This window comes from Podarcis liolepis, assembly GCF_965112155.1.
Source record: "Podarcis liolepis genome assembly, chromosome: 2".
NCBI classification, from domain to species: domain Eukaryota; kingdom Metazoa; phylum Chordata; class Lepidosauria; order Squamata; family Lacertidae; genus Podarcis; species Podarcis liolepis.
In genome coordinates this window covers 6,022,838-6,049,403 of record NC_139555.1, presented here as the reverse complement: position 1 = coordinate 6,049,403, position 26,566 = coordinate 6,022,838, and the positions used below count along the sequence as shown (strand labels likewise).

Below are 26,566 nucleotides of genomic sequence, written 5' to 3'. Positions count from 1 at the left end.
CTCCTTCAATTCCCCTGGGAATATCCCGGTGCCAAGGGATAAATTGATGATATCCCCCAGGGGGGGCCGTACCTCATCTGGACATGCTCTAATCAGCCAAGACGGGCACGGGTCGAGAGGACAGGTGGTGGGCTTTCCAGCTCGAAGGAGTCTGTCCACATCAGCTGGGGATATCCAGTCAAAGTGGTCCAATACTGGGCCCGAGGAAAGTCAAGGGGTCTCCAGTTCCTTTAGTGTATCCAAATTGGCAGGGAGGTCATGGAGGAGAAACAGGACCTTCTCCGCAAAAAAGCTCGCAAATGCCTCACAGCTGTGTGTCAAATTGTTATTTAGATTTGGCTGTCCTTCAAGGGACGTTAAAGACCTGATTATACTAAATAATTGTGCTGGGCGAGAGATAGCGGATGCAATGGAGACCGAGAAGTAAGACTTCTTAGTGGCCTTCACTGCCATCTCATAGGTTTTCATAAAAACCCTATAAGATGTTCTTGAGGTTCCGTCACGGGCACCCCGCCATACTCGCTCTAGCCGTCTGAGGGCCCGCTTCATTTTCTGAAGCTCCTCGGTAAAGCAGGGAGCCCGGTTTCTGCGGGGTCACAGAGGGCGCTTAGGTGCGATCTCATCAATGGCTGCCAGGAGCTGGATATTCCAGCCCTCAACTAGCTCAGTCAATGAGTTGCCAGGGGGAGCAAGGTCCCGCAAGGCTTGGCGGAATCTCTCAGGGTCCATCAGCCTCTGCGGGCGAGCCCAAATCGGCTCGCCACCTAAGCAGGGTGGGGGTGGAAAGTCAATCCTGGCTTTCAGAGCGTAGTGATCAGACCATGGCACCTTCATCGAAGGAGACATGATCACATACCAACGCCAAAGATCAAATCCAGCGTGTGGCCTGCTTGATGTGGGGGGCCCGAAACAAACTGGGAGAGCCCTAGTGTTGCCATGGAAGATGCCAGGTCCAGAGCCTGTGAGGAGGGAGTGGCATCAGCATGGATGTTGAAGTCCCCCAATACCAATAGGTTAGGGAACTCCAAGGCCCAGGGAACTACACCACACTGCTTCTCATTCTCCAACACTGGAACTCATGGACATCCAATGAAGTTGAATGTTGGAAGGTTCAGGAGATAGGGATGCCCACCCACTTGGATGGTTTTAAAAGTGGATTGCACAGCCAAGATGTCTATGCTCTGCCTCTACAGCTGGAAGCAGAAATACTTCCAAATACCGATGGCTGGAAAGCACAGGAAGGGAGAGTACGCTTGATTGCTGCTTTCGAGAAGTCATCTGCTGGTAACTGAATGGTGGCTGAGAAGAGACATTGGCCTGATCCAGAAGGTTATACCTTCCATATTCTCTGCTCTGGGCTCCCCAAACACATTTAAATGGGAAGCATCTTAAAAGATATTGCAATATAACTGCTCTGGTCCCTTCTTCTCCCAAGTATTTTCCCCCATCTAAATTGCCTCCTTTCCCAGCTGCTATTAGGAGGAAAAATTCAATGTAGATCAGCCAAATGACCCCAGAGGCTTCTCCTACACTGCAAATGCTGGCTAATCAGTTTGAGGTCCTGCAGCTGCTTGTCAGCTAAAATTAAAATCTTGCAACACTGATTATGATATCTTGCATCTGTGCTTTTAGAATCAGGTTGATCAGTGGACATTATCAGACAGGAACATCAAAACAAAATGAAGTTTCACTGTGTGACTTCACAGAACAAGCTGCTGTCAAAGGCACAAAGCAATAGTCTTTCAGGTTATTTGGCAATCCTAGTAGCTCTTGACAGAGGTTGAATTAAGGTGACCCCATGGAATTCCTTCCCCATTCATTGCCTTATTGATTTTAGCTGTTTCTAATACTTTTTAAAATGGTCATACATTTTATTTTTAATATACAGTGGTACTTCGGGTTACATACGCTTCAGGTTACATACACTTCAGGTTACAGACTCCACTTACCCAGAAATAGTACCTTGGGTTAAGAACTTCGCTGCAGGATGAGAACAGAAATTGTGCTCCGGTAGCGCGGCAGCAGCAGGAGGCCCCATTAGCTAATGTGGTGCTTCAGGTTGAGAATAGTTTCAGGTTGGACTTCCGGGTTGGTGCCTCCGGCAATGGCGGAATTCCTCTGATCGGGAGGAATTTGCCCCGTGGGAATTTGGGTCTGTACCGCCACGGCGAAGGCAGAGACCCGTAAAAATCACAGGCGGGAGAAGCCTGTGAACGTGGGATTCGGCGGGCACCTTTTGTGCCTCCCCTACTCGTGGGGAAACCCAGTTTCGGGAATCTGGAGTGACGTGGGGTGAGCGGCGCAGTGCTTCGAATCATCTGCTTCTTCCACGGAGCGAAGCCGCATAGCTGTTGCCGGAGAGCACTGACTTTTTCCTGTGGACAATTTGACTCTAAAGTAATTACCCGTGAGTAGAGCTGAAGTGGGGGAATTGGATTTTTAAACGTTTAATTTGGCATTGAAACGGGGAGGTTCAATGCAGGAAGTCTGCCTCCCCTTTTGTAAATAAACTAAAGCAATGAGCCTGCAAGCTGAAGTCTTGGAAAGCCTTTTGTAAAAAGGCTAAATCTCCATTGGCAAAGAACTAACTAACTTTGGAGACAGGAGAAGAGGAAGGGAAGTGGTGGACTGAATATGCCTGTAGGAGAGAGTCAAGAGAGTTAAAATACCGCCGCTCAGACCCTGGAAACAGGCTGCTAGCAGGATCGATGCCTTTTGGAATGTTCATTGACAGCGTTTAGAACGTTCATTGACAGGTAGCTAAACAAGAGAATATATTGTTTCTACTGTCTCCAGCTGTCTTTAAAAAAAAAGGAGTAAAAGTAACTGAAAACTGAAACTAACTGAATCCAAAACTGAATCCAAACTAACTTTGGATTATTGGAACATTGTTTAAAAGAGGACAGTACTGACTAGTACAAATAGAAACTGTTTTCCCCTAGTGGAAGCTTTTGAAATTGGTTGCTCTACAGGAGCTGGGCTAGGGGAATTTCCAGCTGCAAGATAAAGAATTGTGAGACTCTGGGATTGACCTTGAATCTCTTAAATGTTATGGCAAATGGAAAGGAAAAAACAGACGGAATGTCGACAGAAGAGGCCTTAGCGGTCGTATTAGTGAAAATAAACGATTCGCTGGAACAGCTTCACAAGAAAACAGACGTGATAAATGTGAAAGTGGATGCTGCAAATATTAAAATAGACTTAATTGTAGAAAGTTTAAATAATCTGGGACAATAGGTGAATACCAATACAGAAACCATCCAGAAATTGATACAGGAATCTACTCTGATACGGCAAACTGCGGATGAAGTCAAGGAGAAAACCCTTGCTGCTGAATGTAAAGCAATACAACTGGAGAGAGAGAGAGTCGCATCCATACAAGGACAACTTGATGAACATAAGCTGACATTTGTTATGATTGAACTTAAAGAGAAACAGATGAATTTGAGGATCAGAGCCCTACCTGAGGAAAAGGAAAGCTTGACAGAGTTTCAGGAGGAGACAGGACTAACATCGGTTGAGAAAGAGAGGTATTTGGGGGTTAGTATGACCACCAGAAATGTGAATTTATTCAAGGATAACTGTGAAGGATGTTGGATTGAAGAGAACGGGGATTTGGAAATATGGACAAATCTGAAGTTGTTATTGTTGGGCCGAGTTGCTGTGGTGGGGATGAGGGTTGCTGTGTTGTCGGCGATGTTGCTTGTGTTTCAAACATTGCAAGCTTTGGATGGGATGGATTGTTTCAGGAGGTGGCAGAGGGACGTCTCTAGATTTGTTTGGCAGGGCAGGAAGCCTCGAGTAAAATTTAAGATATTGACGGATGCCAAAGAAGGAGGTGGACTTGCCCTGCCAGACCCCTAAACTTTGTTGTGAACCATCTGCTTTTTGCTGGCTGAGAGAATGGTTGCTTCTTGAAAGTACTGAAGTGTTGGATAATGGCAGATGAAGTTGATGGACTATATGGAATTGGTGGAAATGACTGGCAAGATCCGAGACCAGGGAGAAGAGTCGGGGGAAGAAGACTGGAAAAAGTTTAAAGAATATTTATAGAAATATTGTAAAATTAATGAATGTTAGAAGAATGTTGGAATGAAGTTATATGACTTTAGTAGAAATGTTATAAGGAATTAAGTATAAATAGATTAATAGAAAAAGGAAAAAATAAGGTAAGAATGTGTTAAGATAATTATAGGATAGAAAACAGAGGAAGATGGAAAGGAATTGCTGAAACAATTAATAGAAGTGGAATACAAAAAAGGAGGTGTGAGGAGGTCATTGGAAATAAGCGAATGAAAGATAAGATATTGAAATTGTTTGAGGTGTTTTTAAATTGCTTTTGTTTGTTTTTGTTTTTTTTGTATGTAGTGTTTTTGTATTGTATTTGTATTGTCCTTTTTTTCTTTTTTTTCTTTGTAGTGTTGTGTTGAAACTGTTCGAAAAGTAATAAATATTATTTTTTTAAAAAAGAATAGTTTCAGGTTAAGAACGGACCTCCGGAACGAATTAAGTACTTAACCCGAGGTACCACTGTATTGGGAGTCACTCAGGCCACATTTTGTGGGAAAGATAAGCAGATGATAATACAAATAATGCCTGGCCTGATCGAGGGCATGGAAACAAAACAACAAAAAACTACCTTTGTTCCCCACTTGATCTTTCACCCACTCTGTCGCTGCCGCCACACTCTCCTTACTGGTGACATCCAGAACGGTGGTTTTCAAGCGCTCTGAGGTGACCTTGTCCAGCTGCTCTGCCCCCTTCTGCGTGGTACAGGTTGCCAACACCCACAGACCCCGGGCATCCAGATGCCTGGCAAGGTGGTTCCCAAAGCCAGAGGAACAGCCCGTGATGAAGACATATTTCTCTGTCAGGTTCTCCACCATCTGTCTCTCCTGGTACCATTGGCGAAGGAAGTAAAGCCCCAGCAGGGCAGCCAGGTAGAGCCACATGGCTGAAACCTGCAGGGAAGAAGCTTGCAAGAGTGGGGGCACACAGGCACCTAGCAAGCCTTGGAGAAACCAAATCCCAACCCCTGCTCCACCATGAAGCTTGCTGCTCTATTTAGCCTCCCTCGCAGTGTTATTGAGGGGAAGGAGAAATGAAGCAATGAGCTGCTTGCAGCAGAGGCAAGCTAAAACAAGTATAAACAATAGCTCTTGCTACCTGCTTATTCACTGAACAACCAAATGAAGAGGAACAGTATGATCCTATAAATATCTAGACATAAGCAACACTAAGCTCAGATATTGTGCAAGCCCAGCATTAGAATCCAACAGGTCATATGCCTTATTTTGCCATCACTGCATCACATATTGCACTTGCTCAAGGTCCAATCCCCAATTTGTTTTGTTTGTTAATTTTATTTTTCAAGTTTTCAGTTTTGCAAAAGATCTGAAATGCAGTACATCTTCAGAAATAAAAACATAATTTGACTTCCCTCCTCCCCTTCTGGTTTCACTTTTTATCACTGCATTTCCCCTATAGTTCCTTATAATTGTTACTGTCTAGTTTCCAAATAAGTTATTATTTAACTTCTTGTGTTGTGTTCTTCCTGCTAATGTAGTTAAATGTTTGCAAATATTTTTTAAATAATCCACGTATTTCCCCCATTCTTTAGTGATTCTTTATTGACCTGATTTTTAAACACATATGACATATTTTGTCCTATGATGAACCGGAGAATATAATGAGAAGTACAAGATCAAGAGTTGTTTTTCCGATTTAAGCAAATCAATTGTGCGCATCAGGAAATATAGCTCCACTTTTTGCTATCTTTCTTGCACTCTCTCTCTCTCTCTCTTTCTCCATTTATAAGAAGCCCATAAAAGTGCCTTTTTATATTCAGAACATAAGAAAAATGTGTGTGTGTTTGTGTGTAGATGTGTGTACGCACCACACACACACACACACACACACACACAAGGGCAAACGTACTTGTATTTTTCCTCTTTTTTCTGAATTTAATGATCAAATATTCCATGCCCAGCCTAACTGGAAGGATCTGTTCCCTCCTAGTAACACCTAGAGGGCATCAGAGGTAGAAGCAGAGAAGAAATCTGAAATCTGAAACTGGTACATGCCCCCAGCCAATGGGAAAAGGCCTCCAACACTTCCGGACTGAAGCTTAAAAAGTCCAAGCATTGGTTGTGTAACACAAAGGACACCAAGTTCAGGAACAACACCCCATCAACTGCCAGCAGTTGAAAGTTCTACAGAGGAGGTAAGAAACTCATAAAAATATTTGTTCAGTCTTTGATTTTCCATTGCTATGTTTAAAGGCATCTTCTGGCATCTGTGCAAGGACCAAGGTTTGTGCTTGTTCTCCAGCACATCCTTTCAGGGCAGCGATGATGAACCTATGGCTCAATGGCTGTGTTGCCTAATCTTATACAGTCATGGCTCAATGGCTGTGTTGCCTAATCTTGTACAGTCATACCTCGGGTTGAATGCGCTTCGTGTTGAGCACGTTTGAGTTGCGCTCCGCGGTGACCCAGAAGTAACGGAGCTCATTACTTCCGGGTTTCGCTGCTTGCGCATGCACAGACGCTCAAAATGACGTCACGCACATGCACAGAAGTGGCGAGAAGCGGCGTGTGCATGCGCAGACATGCCATCACTAGTTACGTTTGCTTCTAGTTGCAAATGGGGCTCCGGAACGGATCCCGTTCGTATCTAGAGGTACCACTGTATTGGCTTAATTTAATGTGTGCACGCGTGCAGACACAAGTGAATGCGCAAAGCCTGAGGGAGAGGAAAGCAGACAGGGGAAATCCAGGGGGGGAGCTGAAGTGAACACAGAATGAAGAGTGGAGAGAAAAGGGTGGCCAGCCCTCAGCCAGAGGGTTATGCTTTCCCTGGCAGTAATCTGGACCTACAAACCTAAAGAGTCTCTCCTGTGTCAATCAGAGTTGCTTGATCCATGATCCAGGGAAGAACGAAGATGCTTCTTGAGAGCTTAGAGTGAAGAGGAGGTCCCATTGGCGTATGTGAGCTACCCAACATTAAAAAATGTGTGGATTAAGTATTCTGCTCCAATGTTAACCTGCAGAGAAGGGAAGGGTTTTTTTTGAATGAGTGAGTCTCATAGCACCTTTATGAAACATTTATTTACATGACATTAAGCACTTTCCTTCCATACATTTTTATTATGGATACTCCACAATAGAGACCTTGATTGAAAGCTACACAGGCCTGTGGATCCTGATGCTACTTCTAAATAAAGAAAGATATTGGGAAATCTAATTGGGGATTCCTCACATATGTGTCCTTGACTATAACATTCTGCATGATTCATATTTTCCATGGAGATTTTAGCTGCCCTGCTGTTGATGCCCAGGAGTGCCTTTGGCCCTTATACTCTGTCTGTTATCTTCCCTGCAGGTTTCAGCCATGTGGCTCTACCTGGCTGCCCTGCTGGGGCTTTACTTCCTTCGCCGATGGTACCAGGAGAGACAGACGGTGGAGAACCTGACGGAGAAATATGTCTTCATCACGGGGTGTGACTCTGGCTTTGGAAACCTACTTGCCAGGCAGCTGGATGCCCGGGGCCTGCGGGTGCTGGCAGCCTGTCTCACGCAGAAGGGGGCAGAGCAGCTGGGCAAGGCCACCTCAGAGCGCTTGAAAACCACCATTCTGGATGTCACCAGCCCAGAGAGTGTGGCGGCAGCGACGGAGTGGGTGAAGGAGCAAGCAGGAAGAAAAGGTTTGGCCGAACACAGTTCATTGAGTATTCTATTCTTATGGATATCATAGGCTGTATGTTGCATCCAATGTTTGGCTGCTTCTGAAACCAAGAAACCCACACTTTCTCTTCCTCACCAGTCTGGTAACATTTCCTTCTTTCCTTCCTTCCTTGTCTACATTTCATAAAATCTAGCACTGATGGGTTGTAAAAGAAAACAAAAAACTCAAAGTGGTTTACAAAGAGTGTAAAACAATAAAATGATCTGTGGAAACAATTAAAAACAACTACCTAAAACATTCAATAAAATAAAATCAGCAATAAGGTAAAAATGGATTATGACTTTCAACATTCAACATGTATGGGTAGGCTTGTCTAAACACACACAAAAATTAGGAGGTGCCTGCCTGATCCCCATGGTCTGGGGGTTCCTACATTCAGGTGCTGCCATACTCAAAGTTCAATTTCCTACACCTACAGAATGGGTATTATGTAACGGTGCCAGTTCTGCAGATTGAAGTGGTCAATTGGGCATATATAGGATACGATGATCTCACAGGTAAACTGATCCCAAGCAGTTAAGGGCTTCATTTGCTAAAAATTTGCCTGGCAATCAGTGGAGTTCTCTGAGCAGACATGTTATGTGCTGGCAATGTCTCACTCCTGTCAGCAACCATGCTGCAGCTAACTGCAACTTCTGGACCAAGTGCAAGTGAAGTCCCACACAGAGCACATTGTAATCATCCACTCTTGAAGTACCGTATTTTTTGCACCAAAACACTCACTTTTTTCCTCCTAAAAAGTAAGGGGAAATGTCTGTGCGTGTTATGGAGGGAATGTCTACGGGTGGCATGCCTACGGATTTTCCTCCTCTAGAAACTACGTGCGTGTTATGGTCTGGTGCGTGTTATAGAGTGAAAAATACGGTAACCCATGCACGAATTCCTATGGCCAAGCTTTCCAGGTCCAGGAATGTTCATAGCTGTCAAATCACACTAACTGCAGCTTCTAGCCACTGAGGCTACCTGAGCTTCCAGTGACAGAGCTGGAACCGGAAGTACCCCAAACTGTGAACCTGCTCCTTCATGGGGAATGCAATCCCATCCAGGGTGGACAACTGACCAATTTCTCTGACACAGGAACCCCTCACCCACAGTGCCTCTGCTTTGCCAGGATGCATCTGACCTGTGCATCCATGGCTATTGCTGTTTTGCCACTCTTTGAGATGACGGGTTCTTGCACTATCCACCCAAAATGTGTTCCAAAGAGAGACCATGAGTCTTTTCCCGCAGGTCTCTGGGGCTTAGTGAACAATGCAGGCATCCTCTGGCAAATGGCCCCCAACGAGTGGCTGACCAAGGAGGACTTTGTGAGAGTGCTGGATGTGAACCTGCTTGGAACAATTGATGTGACGCTGCACATGCTGCCCCTCCTCAGGAGAGCCCAAGGAAGGCTGGTCAATGTGTCTAGCATGGTCGGGAGGTTTGCTTATAGTGGAGGAGGTTACAGCCCTTCAAAATTTGCTTTGGAAGCATTTTCTGACAGCCTCAGGTAAATCATTCATTCTGCTTTTACATTTACTGCCGCTATGGTAGGGAAGAGACACTTTGAATGGCATGTGAGATTACACTCCTGAGAAACCCTAATTCATACTGTTTTTAACCTAAAAGGAAACTATCTTCATGTCTCTTTTATGCATGCTCACAAACCTATTTGTATTTAGCAGTTCTGTTGCTTTTGATCCTCCCCAAGAAAGGTAAAGCAGTCATTAAAATGGGTAAGAAATCCGTCTGTAACTGGCAGGTTGGGCACAGGGAGAGATACGGACTCTGGGCTCAGGAGTCATCATGTTGTCTCTTTAATTTTTTTGTTTTCATCATAGGCGTGAATTACATCCTTTTGGGGTCAAAGTTAGCATCATAGAGCCAGGCAGCTTTGCAACAGAATTTGATGAAACTTACAAAACGAACCTCGCCAACTTATGGAACAAGTTGCCTGCTGAGATCAAAGACCTCTATGGGCTGCAGTACTGGACTAACTGTGAGTAGAGACATAGAAATTGCTTTTCCTTGCCCCACTCAGGGATATATATATAGAGAGAGAGAGAGAGAGAGAGAGAGAGAAGGAAAACTCTGCTCCTAAACCCCCGCTACCTTGCAGCTATTCTCATTTGTGAAAGAGGTTTCAGGAGTAAACCCCGTGGACAAATGGACAAATCCATACCCGCTGCTTTTGTTTTAAACTTTTTTTAAATTTTAAATTGCTGCGACCCGTCTAGAAAAGTCTGAAGAGTAAACTCTACACAAATCTGGAGTGGAGTCCCTAAGACGGTTGGGTAGCACCTTGTACATCTCCATCTGGCAACTCCTGCAGCCAAGCTGGTGCCAATCATCTTGCTCTGCTTTCTTTTGGACCACATTAGTGAGGCCAAGAGGGGAGTCTTGTTGTCTGGGCAGCGCAGGACCTCCATACACACTGCTCAGGCTTGTGCCCCAGAGAGGCCACTTCAGGCCCTGTGATTCTCCAGTGGTTTGATTTCACCTCTGGAGATGCACTCCATTGTCTCCCGAAGCAGACAATGCCAACAATAACACACACACACACACACTTGCTTTATTACTCACCTTTCCCCATTAGTTCCCATGGCAGGTCACAGCAATTTAAAATATGATATTAAAGGTAAAGGTAAAGGTACCCCTGCCCATATGGGCCAGTCTTGCCAGACTCTAGGGTTGTGCGCCCATCTCACTCAAGAGGCCGTGGGCCAGCGCTGTCCGAAGACACTTCCGGGTCACGTGGCCAGCGTGACATCGCTGCTCTGGCGAACCAGAGCTGCACACGGAAACGCCGTTTACCTTCCCGCTGGTAAGCGGTCCCTATTTATCTACTTGCACCCGGAGGTGCTTTCGAACTGCTAGGTTGGCAGGCGCTGGGACCGAACGACGGGAGCGCACCCCGCCGCAGGGATTCGAACCGCCGACCTTTCGATCGGCAAGCCCTAGGCGCTGAGGCTTTTACCCACAGCGCCACCTGCGTCCAAAATATGATATTAAAAACAATTAAAAACAAATTACAGCCTCCCCCAGCAGGGTGGGTCCTGATACATGCATGCATGTATATTATCATATTAGCATATCATTTCATATCTTATCATAAATACATCATATATCTTTTTTATTTGATGCTGATGAAAAGATGGTAGACTTTGGCACGGTCAAACACTGTGGTGCTGTGTGGTGAATTTTCCGAAACTGTCTGGAACCCGCCCCACTACCATGAGACATTGCCCATCCCGTTCTTTTTCTCTTCTGAATGGTCTCTGAAACCGGAGGGGAAGTTGCCATTGACATTTCAGGTCATTTCCTATAACATTCTGCATTGTCTGCACTGGACTGCATGGGGCACATACCTGGGTTAGGCGAGCTACATGAACTAAGAAGCTCTTACATTCTGAAAAGCAGATGGGTCATTCTGCCATTCTTCCCCTGCACCTTCTACATTTATCTAAAAACATCTGCTGTGTCATGCAGATGTCATGTTCCAAAGAAGCCGAGTGCGCAAGAGGCAGGTGGTATGGCTAACACTCAGAAGCAGATGAATTAATCAGTAACTGGCAGGGCAGGCAGAACTGAATCTGTGATCCCTGAACTCAAATTGTGAGGGAGACGTGGGCTAATGTGAAGCAAGAAGGCAGAAATATAGCCTACAAGGAAGGGTATGGCAGTGAGTACCTGCTGTGAAGATGCACCTAAACTCTCCAGAAAGGAGTTTAGTTAATGCCTGGCAGCTGTACTACTCAGCCAAAAGCTTGCCCGCCACGTCTTCCTGCTACTTATACCTTGAGCACAAACAGTAAATCAAGCAATAAAGCAGTGTTTCCCAACCTTTTTTGGGCAAAGGCACACTTGTTTGATGAAAAAAATCTCGAGGCACACCACCATTACAGCCCCGTGACGTCAGCGCGCAGCGTCACGCCGGGAGGGACGCACGAAAGTGTAAGTTTCCATTTTTTTCCCTCCCCCTTGCCGGGGAACCTCCAAGCTTTGGGGGTGGGGGGGAGGAGGCAGCAAAGCGAGGCAGGAAGGAGAGCGCGGCTTGGCTGGGTGAGCTTTGGCAGGGGCAGGGAATGAGAGCCGCGAGGCGGGCGCTGCGGACGGAGGCGCTGCCCGCCGAGCTCGCAAGCAGCCAGGCAGGCAGGCGGCGAGAGCCCCGCGCTAGGCGGCCTCTCCTCGCCGCCGCCGCCCCGCCTCTCGCCACCCGACTCCCCCGCCTCCCTCCAGGCAACATCTCGCAGCACACCAGGCAACATCTCGCAGCACACTAGTGTGCCGCGGAACAGTGGTTGAAAAACACTGCAATAAAGCAAACCGAAAACCACTGCCAGTCCCAAAGGTACCAATAAGCAAGAAGGAAGAATTGTACAAACCAGTCCACCTATCTCCTCAGGATACACAATTCTTCCACAGTAGGTCCAGGGGGACTTGACACAGGCTGCCATTTTCAGCCTCATAAGTACTCCCCCACCCTTACAACTCAAAAGCTTTGCAAAGTTGGAACTGAGGTCCAGCTGCTTCAGAAATCTGGCAGCAATATCTTCATATGGCACCGACCCATAGGACGCACCTAGTTTCTTTTGGGGGGGGGGAATAAAGAAAAAAAATTATTTCCCCCCCAGGTGCGGGGCTGGGGCAGGGGAAGCCCTAGCTTCCCCCGACCCCAGCCCCCAGAACAGGCAGCTCTCCGCAAGCCTTGGGAGACCGGTGCGACTTCCTGCCGGGCTCCCACGCCTTGCGGATATCTGCCTGAAGCCCAAACCTGGTCGGGAGACAGCAGGAAGGCGTGCTGCACCTCCCCGCTGTCCCCCAGCTTGTGGGGCTGGCGACGGGGAGAAGCGCACTTCTCCCCATTGCCGGCCTCCAGATCAGGTTGGGAGACAGAGGGAAGGCGCACTGCGCGCTTCTCCCCGCTGCCAGCCCCACAAGCTCCTTCCCGCTGTCCCCCGACCTGGTTTGGAGGCGCCCAAGGCTTCCTGAAGCTTGGAGAGCGAGAGGGGTCAGTGTGCACCGACCCCTCTCGCTCTCCAGGCTTCAGCGAAAGCCTGCATTTGCCCCATAGGACACACACACATTTCCCCTTCATTTTTGGAGGGGGAAAAGTGCGTCCTATCCTATAGGGTGAAAAATACGATATATATGATCTTTCAGTTCTGTTGTGGAAGATGCCAGGGCTCTGTGCCCAGTCAGTTACAAGGCAGGGATGATTTCTTTTTGTTCTTTCCCCCCCTCCGTCTCTAGTTTCCCAGACGTTATTCAACGGTAAATGGAGGAATACAGACCTCTGCCTGGTCACGAACTGTATGCAGCATGCGCTGACCTCCCGCTACCCCCGCAGCCGCTACACTGCAGGTCTGGATGCCAAATTCATCTTCATCCCCCTCTCGTACCTGCCAGCCTCACTTGCAGACTATATTGTGGCTTATGGGAGGCCTAGACCAGCCAAAGCTCTTTGCTGATCATAGACACACTTCAGACATGAATCTCTAGGAGAACCAAGGAATGTTGACTACAGCTGCACGATGCCGTCATTCCTACTTTCACCATCTCCAGGCTGGTAGCACCTGGCGCTCTCATCTCCTTCCCACTCATTCTGTTTTGCGCCAAGATCAATCTACTGAGCTTTCTGTTTATTCACAGAGATATTCATCAATGAAGGGGGAATTTTGAAACATAAAACCCCACTCCCTGCACAGACACACCATGAAATCACCCCTCAGACTGTCTGGGTTGATCAGCTAAATGTTCCACACCTACACACTACAGCCTCCTAACCAGAAGATGCAGGACTTCCCATAAAGAGCCATAATTTCTTAAGGGTGCTGGGAATTGCAACTCCATGAGGACTCTACCATTCCCGGGATTCAGCCATGAACTATGAACATGCTTGGAAATCCTCCCTCTGAATGTTGTAACTCTCCTCCTTGGTACGGCTGGGCTAGCATTAACCCTGAAGAGGATTTCTGCCGTACAAAATTTAAACAGGTTTATCTAGGAAACCCTGAAAAGACAGCCCCTTTTCATAATTACTCTTACATTTTGAAGGTATGTTGTCTTCAGTAAAGAGGTTTATTGCAGGTCCAGGCATCGTGCTCCCCAGTCCCCAGACAAATAAAAGACCACTAATACTGGTTTGGGTTGAAACAGGCCACAACTTTATGGAATACATAAAGTTGCACCGCCAGAGCACGATTACTGTTCTCATCCTGAAGCAAAGTTCTTAACCCGAGGTAATATTTTGGGGTTAGCGGTGTCTGTAACCTGAAGTGTATGTAACCTGAAGCATATGTAACCTGAAGTACCACTGTACAGATGAAAGAGGTTTGGCTTGGGCATGGGGCAGTCAAAATATACTTCCAGCCCGCCCACCGGAAGTAACACGTAGATCAATCCAGGCAGGGGTTCCTAAGACTTACATCAAATAGGATGACCCCAGCAGGGACCGCCATCTGGGGGAGTGCCATCAGCCCTGGCCCCGCCTGGCCACGCAGACATGGCCACTGTCCCCGGATCCCCTTAACAGGATACCCATGGGATTGGAGGGGTAGGTGGAGACTACAACCTCCCCTCACAACGCTGGCACACTGAAAGGGTGAGCGGAGTTGCCCTTCAGATTTCTGCATAGACCTGCTTTGGGCATTGCTATTTCCAGCATTAAAGCACATACTTGCATATTGTGGGGAAATGTTGTGTTTGTTGGTTTCCTCAGCTAAAATGACTCCATCAGTCTCACCCTCCCCACCAGACACGTCTATTTTTTTCCCCTTCATCTTTCAGTTGCTGTAATTGAAATTGCTGCTTCATTTTTGCATCAAACCTGCCTTTAGTGGAAGTCATCAGATATTAGCATATATGCAATGCTTCCTGCATTGCTAAAGAGTTACAGTGGTACCTTGGGTTACATACGCTTCAGGTTACAGACTCCGCTAACCCAGAAATATTACCTCGGGTTAAGAACTTTACTACAGGATAGGAACAGAAATCGTGCTCTGGTGGCACGGCGGCAGCAGGAGGCCCCATTAGCTAAAGTGGTGCTTCAGGTTAGGAACAGTTTCAGGTTAAGAACGGACCTCCGGAACGAATTAAGTACTTAACCCTAGGTACCACTGTGCATGCATTAAGCATGTTGGGCACAAATACTTTCTTCCATTTTCTAAAAATAAAGTCTATCCCTGAACTGTCCAGGAGAATCATGGATTCAACTTTATGTCAGGTACTACAAAATGTGAAGTTCCAGCCTCAAATCTTCAGTCTTACAGCACTTTGCAAGCAAACCTGCTACAAAGTCTATATATTGTATTGTTGAGCATCTCCCCAATCTTTGAAAAGAAAGACTCTGGCATTCATAGAATCATACAGCTGGAAAGGACCCAAGGGTCATCTTGTTTAACCCCCTGCAATGCAGGAATCTCAGCTAAAGCATCCAAGACAGCCTGGCCCTTCCACCTTGTCTACTGTTTTTGAGGCTCATGGTCCTACTGACACGAGTGAAGGGAGCGAGGCTTTTGATTCCTCTGGTGCCTTGTTCTCCCAATTCCAGCCTTCTAGGATCCCAGTCCCAGCCAGTCCCAGGGGTCGGCCTAGGAGTATGGGTGCATGATACAGCAGGCATTCCAGTCCGGTTTGCCCCGGTCACAGTCTGCACCCCCTGGGCATGGGAGTTGAGGGTCTCAGCTTGCTCAGCATGTGAGCCCGGCCCTCATCCAGTTAAGGATGCCAAGAAATATTTGTCCCATCGCCCGCCTGGGGATGGTCCCTTCGTGGTTCATCTGATGGAAACCAACACATGGCTCATTATAACCAAGGCCTGGCTGAAAGTACATTACAGAACAACATCAAATTCCTTTTCAGCCTCTATGCTTGAAGACCGTGATCCATCTAGATGGTATAGAGCAGACATGGGCAAACTTGGCCCTCCAGTTGTTTTGGGACTACAACTCCCATCATCCCAAGCTAACAGGACCAGTGGTCAGGGATGATGGGAATTGTAGTCTCAAAAACATCTGGAGGGCCGAGTTTGCCTATGCCTGCTTTAGAATATCGGTGCCTACAGTTCCTAATAGAAAAGCTTCTGGTTTGTTTGTTTTTATAAAAGTTATTTTAAACAATTTTTTCAATTTATTATACAGTGGTACCTCTGATTGCGTGCTTAATTCGTTCCAGAGGTCCGTTCTTAACCTGAAACTGTTCTTAACCTGAAGCACCACTTTAGCTAATGGGGCCTCCTGCTGCTGCCGCGTCGCCACCACACGATTTCTGTTCTCATCCTGAAGCAAGGTTCTTAACCCAAGGTACTATTTCTGGGTTAGCGGAGTCTGTAACCTGAGGTGTATATAACCTGAAGCGTCTGTAACCCGAGGTACCACTGTATATCATTTCCCAGAAAGCTTTTACTACCTTACATGACCACCACATATGATAAAAGGTACCTTCTTTTTCTTTACATTTCCAGCAGGTATTTGTACTTGCTTTCTACATTTTTGCTCACTTGCTAGGAGTCAAATACCACCGGTACATGATTTTCATATAATTTTTTTTCAGTGTACAACATGCTGTGAATTTCAAATCTGTTTTCCGTAGCCTTTCCCAATCTGAAACCTGAATATTATGCTCCAAATCCATTGCCCAGTGTATCATTACAAATTTAACCTGTTCATCTTTTGCATACCATTCCAAGAGCAATTTATACATTTTCGACAATAATTTCAAATTGTTTTCTAACAGGTCTTTTTGTTTTTGTCTGTCTTTTTGACTGTCTTAAAGATATCATTTAATAAAAGAGTAAGGTACATAAGTTAAAAGTTGGTATAGAAACTGAATTAAATACAATAATGAATTAAGGGTAAAAATTAAATATAAATAAACAAAATAACAAAGTAAGGTTAAGAAATTAGAGATAAGAACTTGTGGGATAAATATTTGAATTTGGAATACAAGAAGGGGAGGTGAGGGGAAGTCGCGGAAAAAGGTTATTGAAAATTAGACTGTAAAGGATGAATTCTTTTTTTTTCTTTTTTCTTTTCTTTTTGTCTTTTGTATTATTCGAAATTCTAATAAATATTACTTTTAAAAAAAGATATCATTTAATTGGTGAAACTGTAACCAGTCTGTTAATAAATCCCTTATCTCTTCAAAATCTTTCAGTTTCACCTGATGTTCCACCTCGGTTAACAGCTCTCTATATGTCACCCTATTACTTCTCACATTTAATTTTTTCAAAGATATCACTTCTAATGGGGAAAGCTACCAAGGTGTTTTCTGTTCGAGTAAATTTTTATATTTTCCCCATACAGCAGATATGTCCAAGCCATCGATCACAGGCCCGATTCCTGTCGCTCCCGGCCCCGAGGCAGCCCAAGAGAGCATAACATGCTCTTCACCAGAAAGGTAACAGCTCCAAAACCAACACGAAAGACACACACACACACACACACACACACACACACACACACACACGAAAGGCAGAAGGAGAAGCCAGTGTGAGGCAGGAAGCGGGAGGCGGGAGCAGGGAGGAGGAAGATGGATTGAGGGTTGGCAATGGGAAGGCAGCAGGGGTGGATGGTGGAGCAATGTCGAGATGTTGTCCGATGTCAGTATTCCCTTTGGAGGCTTGCCGAGTTTGGAGGGTCTCTTCGCCCAGGGAGAGCCTGGAGGGTTCAGTGCCCCCAGCCCCCTCCCCCTAAAGAGGCGATTGATGGAGCAAAACAGTTTAATGTTGGAGCTCTCCTTCTCCTGCCAGCACGCAACAAATTAGTGAGATGGAAAGGACTACTAATTACCCTTTGGAGTTGATTCCAAAGTAACATCACAGGAGGCAAACATGCCGTCCTAAGCGGGGGGAGGGTGTTGCTAGGACATTGGCATGGCCCCTTCTCTTTGGTTCAGATCCGTCTGGTGCAATATGTGGTGCAATAATGGCAAAATAAGGCATACGATCTGTTGGCTGCTGATGCTGAGCTTGTACAATATTTATAGATGTAGATAGGCTTATACTGTTCCTCTTTATTGAGCTGTTCAGTTAATAAAAAGCTAGCTAGACCTATTATTTATACTTGTTTTGGCTTCCCTCTGCTCCAAGCAGCTCATTGCTTCATGCAAAATTCCTCCTTCCCCTCAATAACACTGCGTGGAAGGCTAAATAGAGCAGCAAGCTTCATGGTGGAGCAGGCGTTGGGATTTGGTTTCTCCAAGGCTTGCTAGGTCCCTGTGTGTCCCCACTCTTGCAAGCTTCTTCCCTGCAGGTTTCAGCCATGTGGCTCTACCTGGCTGCCCTGCTGGGGCTTTACTTCCTTCACCAATGGTACCAGGAGAGACAGACGGTGGAGAACCTGACAGAGAAATATGTCTTCATCACGGGCTGTTCCTCTGGCCTTGGGAACCACCTTGCCAGGCATCTGGATGCCCGGGGTCTGTGGGTGTTGGCAACCTGTACCACCCAGAAGGGGGCAGAGCAGCTGGACAAGGTCACCTCAGAGCGCTTGAAAACCACCGTTCTGGATGTCACCAGTAAGGAGAGTGTGGCGGCAGCGACGGAGTGGGTGAAAGATCAAGTGGGGAACAAAGGTAGTTTTTTGTTCTGTTGTTTCCATGCTCTGGATCAGGCCAGGCATTATCTGTATCATCATCTGCTTATCTTTACTCCACTTTCCCACAAAATGTAGCCAGAGCGACTCCCAATATATCAAAACGAAAAAGTATGACCATTTTAAAAAGTATTAGAAACAACTAAAATCAGTAGTAGATAGGTAGCCGTGTTGGTCTGCCATAGTCAAAATAAAAAAATTCCTTCCAGTAGCACCTTAAAGATCAACTAAAATCGATAAGGCAATGAATGGGGAAGGAATTCCATGGGGTCACCTTAATTCAGCCTCTGTCAAGAGCTGCTAAAATTGCCAAATAACCTGAAAGATTATTGCTTTATGCCTTTGACAGCAGCTTGTTCTGTGAAGTTACACAGTGAAACTTCATTTTGTATGAAGATACATGTTCCTATCTGATAATGTCTACAGATACAAGAGAGCATAATCAATGCTGCAAGATTTTAATATTAATTTTAAAAAATTAATTAATTTTTTTAAAATTTAAATTTAAATTGGCAAGCAGTTGCAGAACCTCAAACTGATTAGCCAGTGCCTCTGGAAGAATCAGGCCAGGGATTTTCTGTATCATCTGTATCTTTATTCCACTTTCCCACACAATGTCGCCAAAGTGACTCCGAATATATCAAATGAACGAGTAATATTCAAAAAACTTATTAGAAACAATTAATCCAAATATCAGTGAGTAAAAAAAAAAAAAACTATGCAATCAGCTTAATTCAACCTTTATAAGAAGCTTCTAGGGTTGCCAACTGATCTGAAAGACATTTGCTTTGTGCCTTTGACAGCAGCTTATTCTGTGACATCAGCAGGTGAAGCTCCTTCTGGTGTGAAGAGAAACATTGACACCTGATAATGTCCACTGATCAATCTGCTCTTTAAAGCACATATATGAAAAGCCATAAGTGATGGTACAAAATGGTAACTTTAACTGACAAGCAGGTGATGCTGGACTCTGAATTTTTCCTCCTAAGAGCAGCTGGGAGGAGCTGCAATCCACACCAGGAAAATGACTCAGAAGGAGGAGATATGTGCTGCCCTTTCTTCAGAAATGCTGCCTGATCCAATCTAAACATTAATATAACTTCTCCATAGTGGCTGCTGACACTGAGACAAGAAGGGAGATTATTGTACTTTTGTTAATAAATGATATAAATCATTTATTAATGATACAAACCCCTCTTTCTTAGTTATTCCTCTCATCACCCTCTCATAAACACCCTCTCAGTGTTCCATGCATGCTATATTCTACACGTATTATGTCTTATTAATTTTATAGCAAAATCACTATAAAATCTCCTAACCAACCTGTGCAAAACGTAGGCCCAAACTACAGACTCCATTCTCTGATAGCATGCAGAGAAATCAGGTGGCTGCTGTGCAAATTGATGCCCAGGGCTCCATACTATCCTCCACTTCAGTGCTGTGCTCATTTGACAGAGGGCGATGACTGAAGTTGCAAGAGTGTCTGTGCATGGATCCTAAGCACTAAGTGAGCAAAAGATGTGTGGGAGAGAAGCTAAGATGAGTGCCTTGACTTAACAGCGTCATCCTTGGCATATAGTGCATAGCACGCGCACACACAGCACTCACAAGAATGCAGATATACCCACATTTCCAAAGAATTGTATATATCCAATTATTAGGGCAGGAGAGAACCTGGAACAATAAGAATAAATTTTTCTTCTCACACAGGGCTCTGGGGTTTGGTGAACAATGCAGGCACTGGTGCCCCATTAGCTCCCAGTGAGTGGCTGACCAAAGATGGCGTTGCAAGGATGATTGGTGTCAACTTTCTTGGGATGATTGACATGACGCTACACATGCTGCCCCTGGTGAGAAGAGCCAGAGGGAGGGTGGTCAACATGTCCAGTATGGCGGGACGATTGGCATGCTTTGCAGTACCCTATACCACATCCAAGTACGGCGTGGAAGCCTTCTCTGACATCCTGAGGTAAACATGATAGTTCTGTATCTTCCTCTTTCTCCTTGCTTTAGTGGGATGTCTGCTTCTCCAGCTAAGTTTCAAGCAGAGGGCAGCAATGAATAAAGAGCAGGTGCTGGGACATGTGGACTGCACCAGAGACTTACCAAGTAATCAGCAGGGGTTTGCACACCTAAGTCAGCTCTTTTCTTTGAGGAAACAATTTAATGTACCAGCAAGAGTTGTAAGCACCAACCTCCTGGTGGCTGCCTCTGAATATGTCTGATGCCGGGTCATAGACAATGCCCTGGTGCCTCAAGACAGAAGAAGACAGGAAGCTGCATTTCACCACATCTCCCTCTCTCTTCTTCTTCTTCTTCTTCTTCTTCTTCTTCTTCTTCTTCTTCTTCTTCTTCTTCTTCTTTAAGGAAAGATGTTCTATTCCATGGAAGCCAAATCATGATCTTCCTTATTATTCTGGTTCAGTAACAAGACGTGTTTCTTGATTTTTCCTCCTCAATTCAGGCGAGAGATTTATCCTTTCGGGGTCCGAGTCAGCATAATTGAACCCGGTTGTTTCAAAACACATATTCAGTCAAACATGATAGAGAGCTACAAGAATGCATGGAGCCAAGCCCCTTCTGACATCAAGGAAGCCTATGGGCAGCGCTACTTTGAGCGCAGTGAGTAGAAATGGGCGGGGGGAACAATTCAGTTTGGTTTGCAATGTGTGAAAGCACACAGCTATTATAACTGCAAAGCCTGCAGTTAAAGTATGTGCTAATACATCCCCCCTACATCCCCCCTCCAATGGACACACTGACACGTGTGTGTGTGTGTGTGTGTGTGTGTGTGTGTGTGTAATCTCCCCCCTCCCCCCCTTTAAAAACATACAAGGCTAAATTTTGTACACTGTACTGGCCAATATCCTAAATATATATTTTTTTTACCATTTGCCCTTTCAGTGACTGAGGTTGATGGAGATGGGGGGGGGCATGAAGTCTATTTACAATGCTGACTATAGTTAGGAGTGGGGGCAGAACCTAGCTAATGTGACACGTTCAGGTCTGTATCTGGAGAGATATGAAATCACACCCATTCCTAGCCTGTCGTTTGATCTTTGATTCAATTTGGCATATATGATACATAAGGAGACACATAGAAGGGAGAGAGAGAGATGGCCCTGGTGGGAGACCAACCCAGCCAACACTGCGGTTGTGGAGCAAAGGACCTTGGGCGGGTGGGGCCAGCAGGGTGCTGCTCTGGGCTCCTTGTTTACTGCACGGAAAGGGAAGCACAATCAGTTGTGGGAGATGGAGAGGAGACACAATGAGACAGTTATACACACATAAGCACACACAGGGTCGAGTCCAGTGGAGAAAAGGGAAGAGATTACCGAGGGAGTGGGGAGAGAGACGCACAGACACCCACACCAAAACAATGTCCGCTACCCGCTTGATCCTGAAAGGCAGCTCTAAGAAAAGAGACCAGTTTATGCTTTTTTTAAAAGCCGCAGAGAGGGAGAGGATCCGGGTCGCCCCAGTGGCAGAGCTTCATGCTCCGACACAGAGGGGGGAGGCGGAGAGCAGGTGGGGGCAAGCTGGGGCAGGGCGTGTGTCCTGGGGGTGTGGCAGGGGGGAGCAGCCGCGATGGCACCCCACCGGGATCGTGCTACTTCTTCCTCTGCTAGTGGGTTGCCCGGGCCTGAACCCGGCGTATGACAACCCTCACCTAGGTACAACCATTGAGCCCCACTTACTGACTGAAATACATATTGACACTGTCTAATCACCTATTGTTAAAGGTTTTTAATTCTGGTGCTGGAGGAGACTCTTGAGAGTCCCATGGACTGCAAGAAGATCAAACCTCTCCATTCTGAAGGAAATCAGCCCTGAGTGCTCACTAGAAGGACAGACCCTGAAGCTGAGGCTCCAGTACTTTGGCCACCTCATGAGAAGAGAAGACTCCCTGGAAAAGACCCTGATGTTGGGAAAGATGGAGGGCACAAGGAGAAGGGGATTACAGAGGATGAGATGGTTGGACAGTGTTCTCGAAGCTACCAGCATGAGTTTGACCAAACTGCGGGAGGCAGTGGAGGACAGGAGTGCCTGGCGTGCTCTGGTCCATGGGGCCACGAAGAGTCGGACACGACTAAACAACAATAATCAGCTGCTGCTAAAGGTTCCGTCTTAAAGCAACAGAATATGTTCCCGATGCCCCTCCTTAGATTTAGACCTCCTAGGCAGAGAAATCCAGAAGCTAACATATCCTTTCAGAACCCAAAATATTTAGGTTATCTCCTGTGAAGTTATAGGGCAGCATACAAATTAAATAAATGCAGAAATAAATGCATATATATTTTTGTACCACTAACTTTTCTCTTGTTTCCTATATCACAGGTCTCAAATTATTGAAATTCTTCTCCTTCACCAGCAGCAGCAACTTGCAACCGGTCACGGACTCTATAGAACATGCCCTGACCTCCTGCTCCCCTCGCATCCGCTACTCTCCAGGATGGGATGCCAAACTCTTATACGTTCCTCTCTCTTACTTGCCAGACTCCATTCTTGATTTCCTGTGGAGATGCGTCTGGCCCAAACCAGCACAAGCCGTGTAGAATATTCTGAAGAAACATGTCAGTTCTCCAAATGAACCAAGGAAGTCTTTGCACTATGAACGATGTTCCGTTGTTTCTCTTTTCTGAAGTTCTAAACCAGTGGTTCTGACACTTTTCTTCCCACGGACCACTTGAGAATTGCTGAAGGTCTTGCTGGACCACTCAATCATTTTGCTACCCGTTGCAGCAAGTTCAATGTGCCATGGTAGGGTGCTCAGCGATTTTTAATTGTAGTTTATTGCTTCTTTTATTTCTTTATATATACAATGTATTTCATTGCATTACAAATTCTAGAGTAGTAGTCTATTAAAATATTTATCTGTTGCAATGTAATGTCCTACTCAGTAAGCATTTCTCTTACACCACACAGATGCACCACTGAAAAACTGGTTTGATGTGGCATCTGGCCTATAGTTCCAGTAAACAAATTAATACTTTTGGTCGATCCCCAAAGTACACTGAGTTAAAGGCAGGATCATGATATTACCTCAGGGTTAACCTCAGTGTCCCAATGACTTTCTCATGAATGAGTTTGGCTGCAAGGCAGTGGAGGTTGAGAACCAGAGTTTTCCTTCTCCAGGACTGGCTACCTTCCCTTTTGGAAATGCGTGGGGCCCTGTCTCAGTTCTGGCAGCAACAACCAGGGTCGCCCAGAGTCAATGGGGAAATAATGTCTTTGTTTAGCTCCATGAGTAAGGAAAAGGGGGTGGATTCTGAGCACCATGAGGGTGGGGTGGGCCCAGAGATTCTGAAGGCAGTGTGGGATATAAAGCTGTCAGTCAAGTCCAACATTCCAAGAGGACTAACTGCCTCTATGTGGGAGGCAGTTTTGTCAGTTGGTTGGTCGGTCGGTTGCTGCTAACTGGTAACTGCTCGGTTGCAGTCTTCTCATGATTCACTACTATCTAGTATATAGTTTATCTGTTATGTAACCTAAACCTGCCTTCAGGAACCACTCTGTCAACCTGAATGAATCTGAAAGTAAAGAAGGAATGAGATAGGTTTTAGGTTATGTTATGCCTTTAATAGGTCATGCTATATTCTGGATTATGTTATGTTTTATAGATTATGTCTAAATAGGATGAGAGTGTCGGAGATACGTGCAAATGTATATGTGAACCCGGTCTTTGGGTGGGTGTTTGATTTTCGTTGTTGTGTATACTGTGTATATACGGACAATGACAATAAATTTATCTAATCTAATCTAATCTAAAGTAGTTTATGTTAATATGATTCAGATTCCTATGTGTTTTCTTTAAGAGGGACAGAAAGGGATTATCAACTAGGAAGGTATGATTATTGATAGGACTCAAATGAGTTAGCAACCCGCTTGTCACTGCATATACTCAAACAGGGGATCGTTTAACCGCTTCCACAGGAAGTGCCCCCAGATAAAGCCTGGTGGCAAGATTTCGAGTTGGAACATGGGACAGGGGATATCCAGGGAGGAGATTTCCCATGTGCCAGAGAGGAAGCAGCTGGGCTCCTGTGTTTCAAACAGCTGGAGAAATTGTCTGGGGATGTGAGACCCACAATCCAGAAGGAAGGGGGGCAGAAGACTGGACCCAACATGGACTGAGAACTGTGTTCGATATACTCAAGGGGAAGAAGAGGAGGAGGAGGAGGAGGAGGAGTTTGGATTTGATATCCCACTTTATCACTACCTGAGTCTCAAAGCGTCTAACATTCTCCTTTCCCTTCCTCCCCCACAACTAACACTCTGTGAGGTGAGTGGGGCTGAGAGACTTCAAAGAAATGTGACTAGCCCAAGGTCACCCAGCAGCTGCATGTGGAGGAGCGGAGACGCAAACCCGGTTCACCAGATTACAAGTCTACCGCTCTTAACCACTACACCACACCGGCTCTCCCAAAATTATGGGAAAACCTAGGCAGGCTACCACAAAGTGGGGGGAGAGAGGTGAAAGCTAAGAGAATACGGAAGGTGTGGGTTGGTTGGTTGGTTGGTTGGTTGGTTGGTTGGTTGGTTGGTCATCATAACCTCCAGTCCCCTACACTCATCCTTCTGAATTTTTGCAAGTTACATTCCTATGAACACCTTTATGATGTATGAACAGACCCCAGTTAAGAAACTTGGGTGCAGCAAGATTAGGATCTGTCGTCTTCACAGAAAAGATCTGGGGCATTCTAGGTACATGGGATGTGGTGGAGGCTTGTCTACTAGGTCTACTGGAAGCCTGACCTACCAAGTCTTTCCCCATCCACCATACAAATGATTGGACATCTTTGTTCTATTCCTACATATGTCAGAATAGAGGTTTGAACAAATTCTTTTTAAAAAAAATATACATTTTTATTAGTTTTTTCATATATTTTCCAAACAGAACATATCATCTCATCTCATTTTATACAACATTTTGGCTATTTTAGCCTGAGACTTCCATCAACCACGTCTAATGATTTTCAAACCTCATCTCTTAATCTTACATTTGTTATCCTATCTTTTACTTTTAATCATCCATAACTTAAAGTCCATTCTCATAAATCTTTTCTGCAATATTTCATATAGTTCTCCTTACAAAACTTCTTGTAGTCCTACAAGCGTAGTCAGTTGGTTACAATTGTCTTTCAGGTAACTCGTATATTTACTCCAATTTTTCAAGAATTTCTGGTCCCGCTGGTTTCGAATTCTCCCTGTCATCTTATCCAATTCTGCGCAGTCCATCAATTTCATCTGCCATTCCTCTTTCGCCAGTAGTTCTTCCTGCTTCCATTTCTGTGCCAATAATATTCTTGCAGTAGTTGTCGCATATAAAAACAGTTTTTTATCTTGTCTTTTAATGTCAGAGCCTACAATACCAAGTAAAAATGCTTCTGGTTTATTTTATAAATGTAAACATCTTTTTCATCTCATTATAAACCATTTCTCAGAAACCTTTCACTTTCTTACATTCCCACCACAGATGATAAAAAGTGCCTTCCTTTTCCTTACATTTCCAACATTTATTGCTTATTTTATACATTTTAGCTAATTTCACTGGTGTAATATACCATCTATACATCATTTTCATTACATTTTCCTTCAAAGCATTGCATGCAGTAAATTTTGTTCCTTCTTTCCATAATTTCTCCCAGTCTTTTAGCTGTATATTATAACCAAATTCTTTGGCCCAATGTATCATAACCGACTTAACCTCTTCATCTTTCAAATGCCATTCCAACAGCAATTTATACATTTTTGACAATGTTTTAAATTTGTTATTTAATATTCCCATTTCAAATTTTGACTTAATATAACCAAATCCATTTTTCTTTAAATCTTTAATAATAATAGTAGTAGTAGTAGTAGTAATAATAATAGTAATAATAATTTTTTATTTATACCCCACCCTCCCCAGCCGAGGCCGGGCTCAGAGCGGCTTACAAGCAATAATAAAAACAAGATGAATGATTACAACTTAAAAACAAAAATAAAATACAACATTAAAATAATGGAACATTAAAATATTAAAATGTAGCCTCATTGCAGGCGGAGAAGGAAAAGAAAAAAGAAAGAGAGGGAGGGAGGGAATCAAATTGGCTCCAAGCCAAAGGCCAGGCGGAACAACTCTGTCTTACAGGCCCTGTGGGAAGAAATCAGATCCTGCAGGGCCCTGGTCTCATGAGGCAGAGCGTTCCATCAGGCCGGGGCCAGTGTTGAAAAGGCCCTGGCTCTGGTTGCAGCCAATCTAA

At 45.1% G+C, this 26,566-nt stretch overlaps 4 protein-coding genes across 4 annotated transcripts in view; 2 read left to right on the top strand and 2 right to left on the bottom strand.

Annotated features, from left to right (window-relative positions):
• The window catches only part of LOC310698301 (retinol dehydrogenase 16-like), a 35,374-nt gene extending 29,923 nt beyond the window's left edge, over positions 1 to 5,451 (bottom strand). The window contains exon 1 of the mRNA XM_083485392.1: positions 4,640 to 5,451. Coding sequence (XP_083341518.1) covers positions 4,640 to 4,952 — 313 coding nt within the window. The 5' untranslated portion in view covers positions 4,953 to 5,451. The remainder of the gene's footprint in view (positions 1 to 4,639) is intronic.
• Positions 1 to 26,566, bottom strand: part of ADCY6 (adenylate cyclase 6) — a 934,310-nt gene that overhangs the window by 439,078 nt on the left and 468,666 nt on the right. The window lies entirely within an intron of this gene.
• Positions 5,506 to 14,939, top strand: LOC310698295 (17-beta-hydroxysteroid dehydrogenase type 6-like). Its single transcript, XM_083485377.1, has 5 exons — positions 5,506 to 6,223; positions 7,384 to 7,705; positions 8,977 to 9,235; positions 9,567 to 9,724; positions 12,979 to 14,939. The coding sequence occupies exons 2-5, from the start codon at positions 7,393 to 7,395 to the stop codon at positions 13,194 to 13,196; spliced, it is 948 nt and encodes a 315-aa protein (XP_083341503.1). The 5' UTR covers positions 5,506 to 6,223; positions 7,384 to 7,392; the 3' UTR covers positions 13,197 to 14,939.
• LOC310698273 (17-beta-hydroxysteroid dehydrogenase type 6-like) lies at positions 17,805 to 23,209 on the top strand. The gene is made up of 4 exons (XM_083485316.1): positions 17,805 to 18,300; positions 20,031 to 20,289; positions 20,785 to 20,942; positions 22,659 to 23,209. The coding sequence occupies exons 1-4, from the start codon at positions 17,988 to 17,990 to the stop codon at positions 22,874 to 22,876; spliced, it is 948 nt and encodes a 315-aa protein (XP_083341442.1). The 5' UTR covers positions 17,805 to 17,987; the 3' UTR covers positions 22,877 to 23,209.

What these genes read in the sequence shown, in the direction of transcription:
- LOC310698295 (XM_083485377.1), top strand. Translation starts at nt 7,393, where the DNA reads ATGTGGCTCTACCTGGCTGCCCTGCTGGGGCTTTACTTCCTTCGCCGA. An exon ending in GGAGCAAGCAGGAAGAAAAG is followed by an intron (nt 7,706 to 8,976) that starts GTTTGGCCGAAC and finishes CTTTTCCCGCAG; the next exon opens with GTCTCTGGGGCTTAGTGAAC. An exon ending in GCTGCAGTACTGGACTAACT is followed by an intron (nt 9,725 to 12,978) that starts GTGAGTAGAGAC and finishes CTCCGTCTCTAG; the next exon opens with TTTCCCAGACGTTATTCAAC.
- LOC310698273 (XM_083485316.1), top strand. Translation starts at nt 17,988, where the DNA reads ATGTGGCTCTACCTGGCTGCCCTGCTGGGGCTTTACTTCCTTCACCAA. An exon ending in GCCTTCTCTGACATCCTGAG is followed by an intron (nt 20,290 to 20,784) that starts GTAAACATGATA and finishes TCCTCAATTCAG; the next exon opens with GCGAGAGATTTATCCTTTCG. An exon ending in GCAGCGCTACTTTGAGCGCA is followed by an intron (nt 20,943 to 22,658) that starts GTGAGTAGAAAT and finishes CCTATATCACAG; the next exon opens with GTCTCAAATTATTGAAATTC.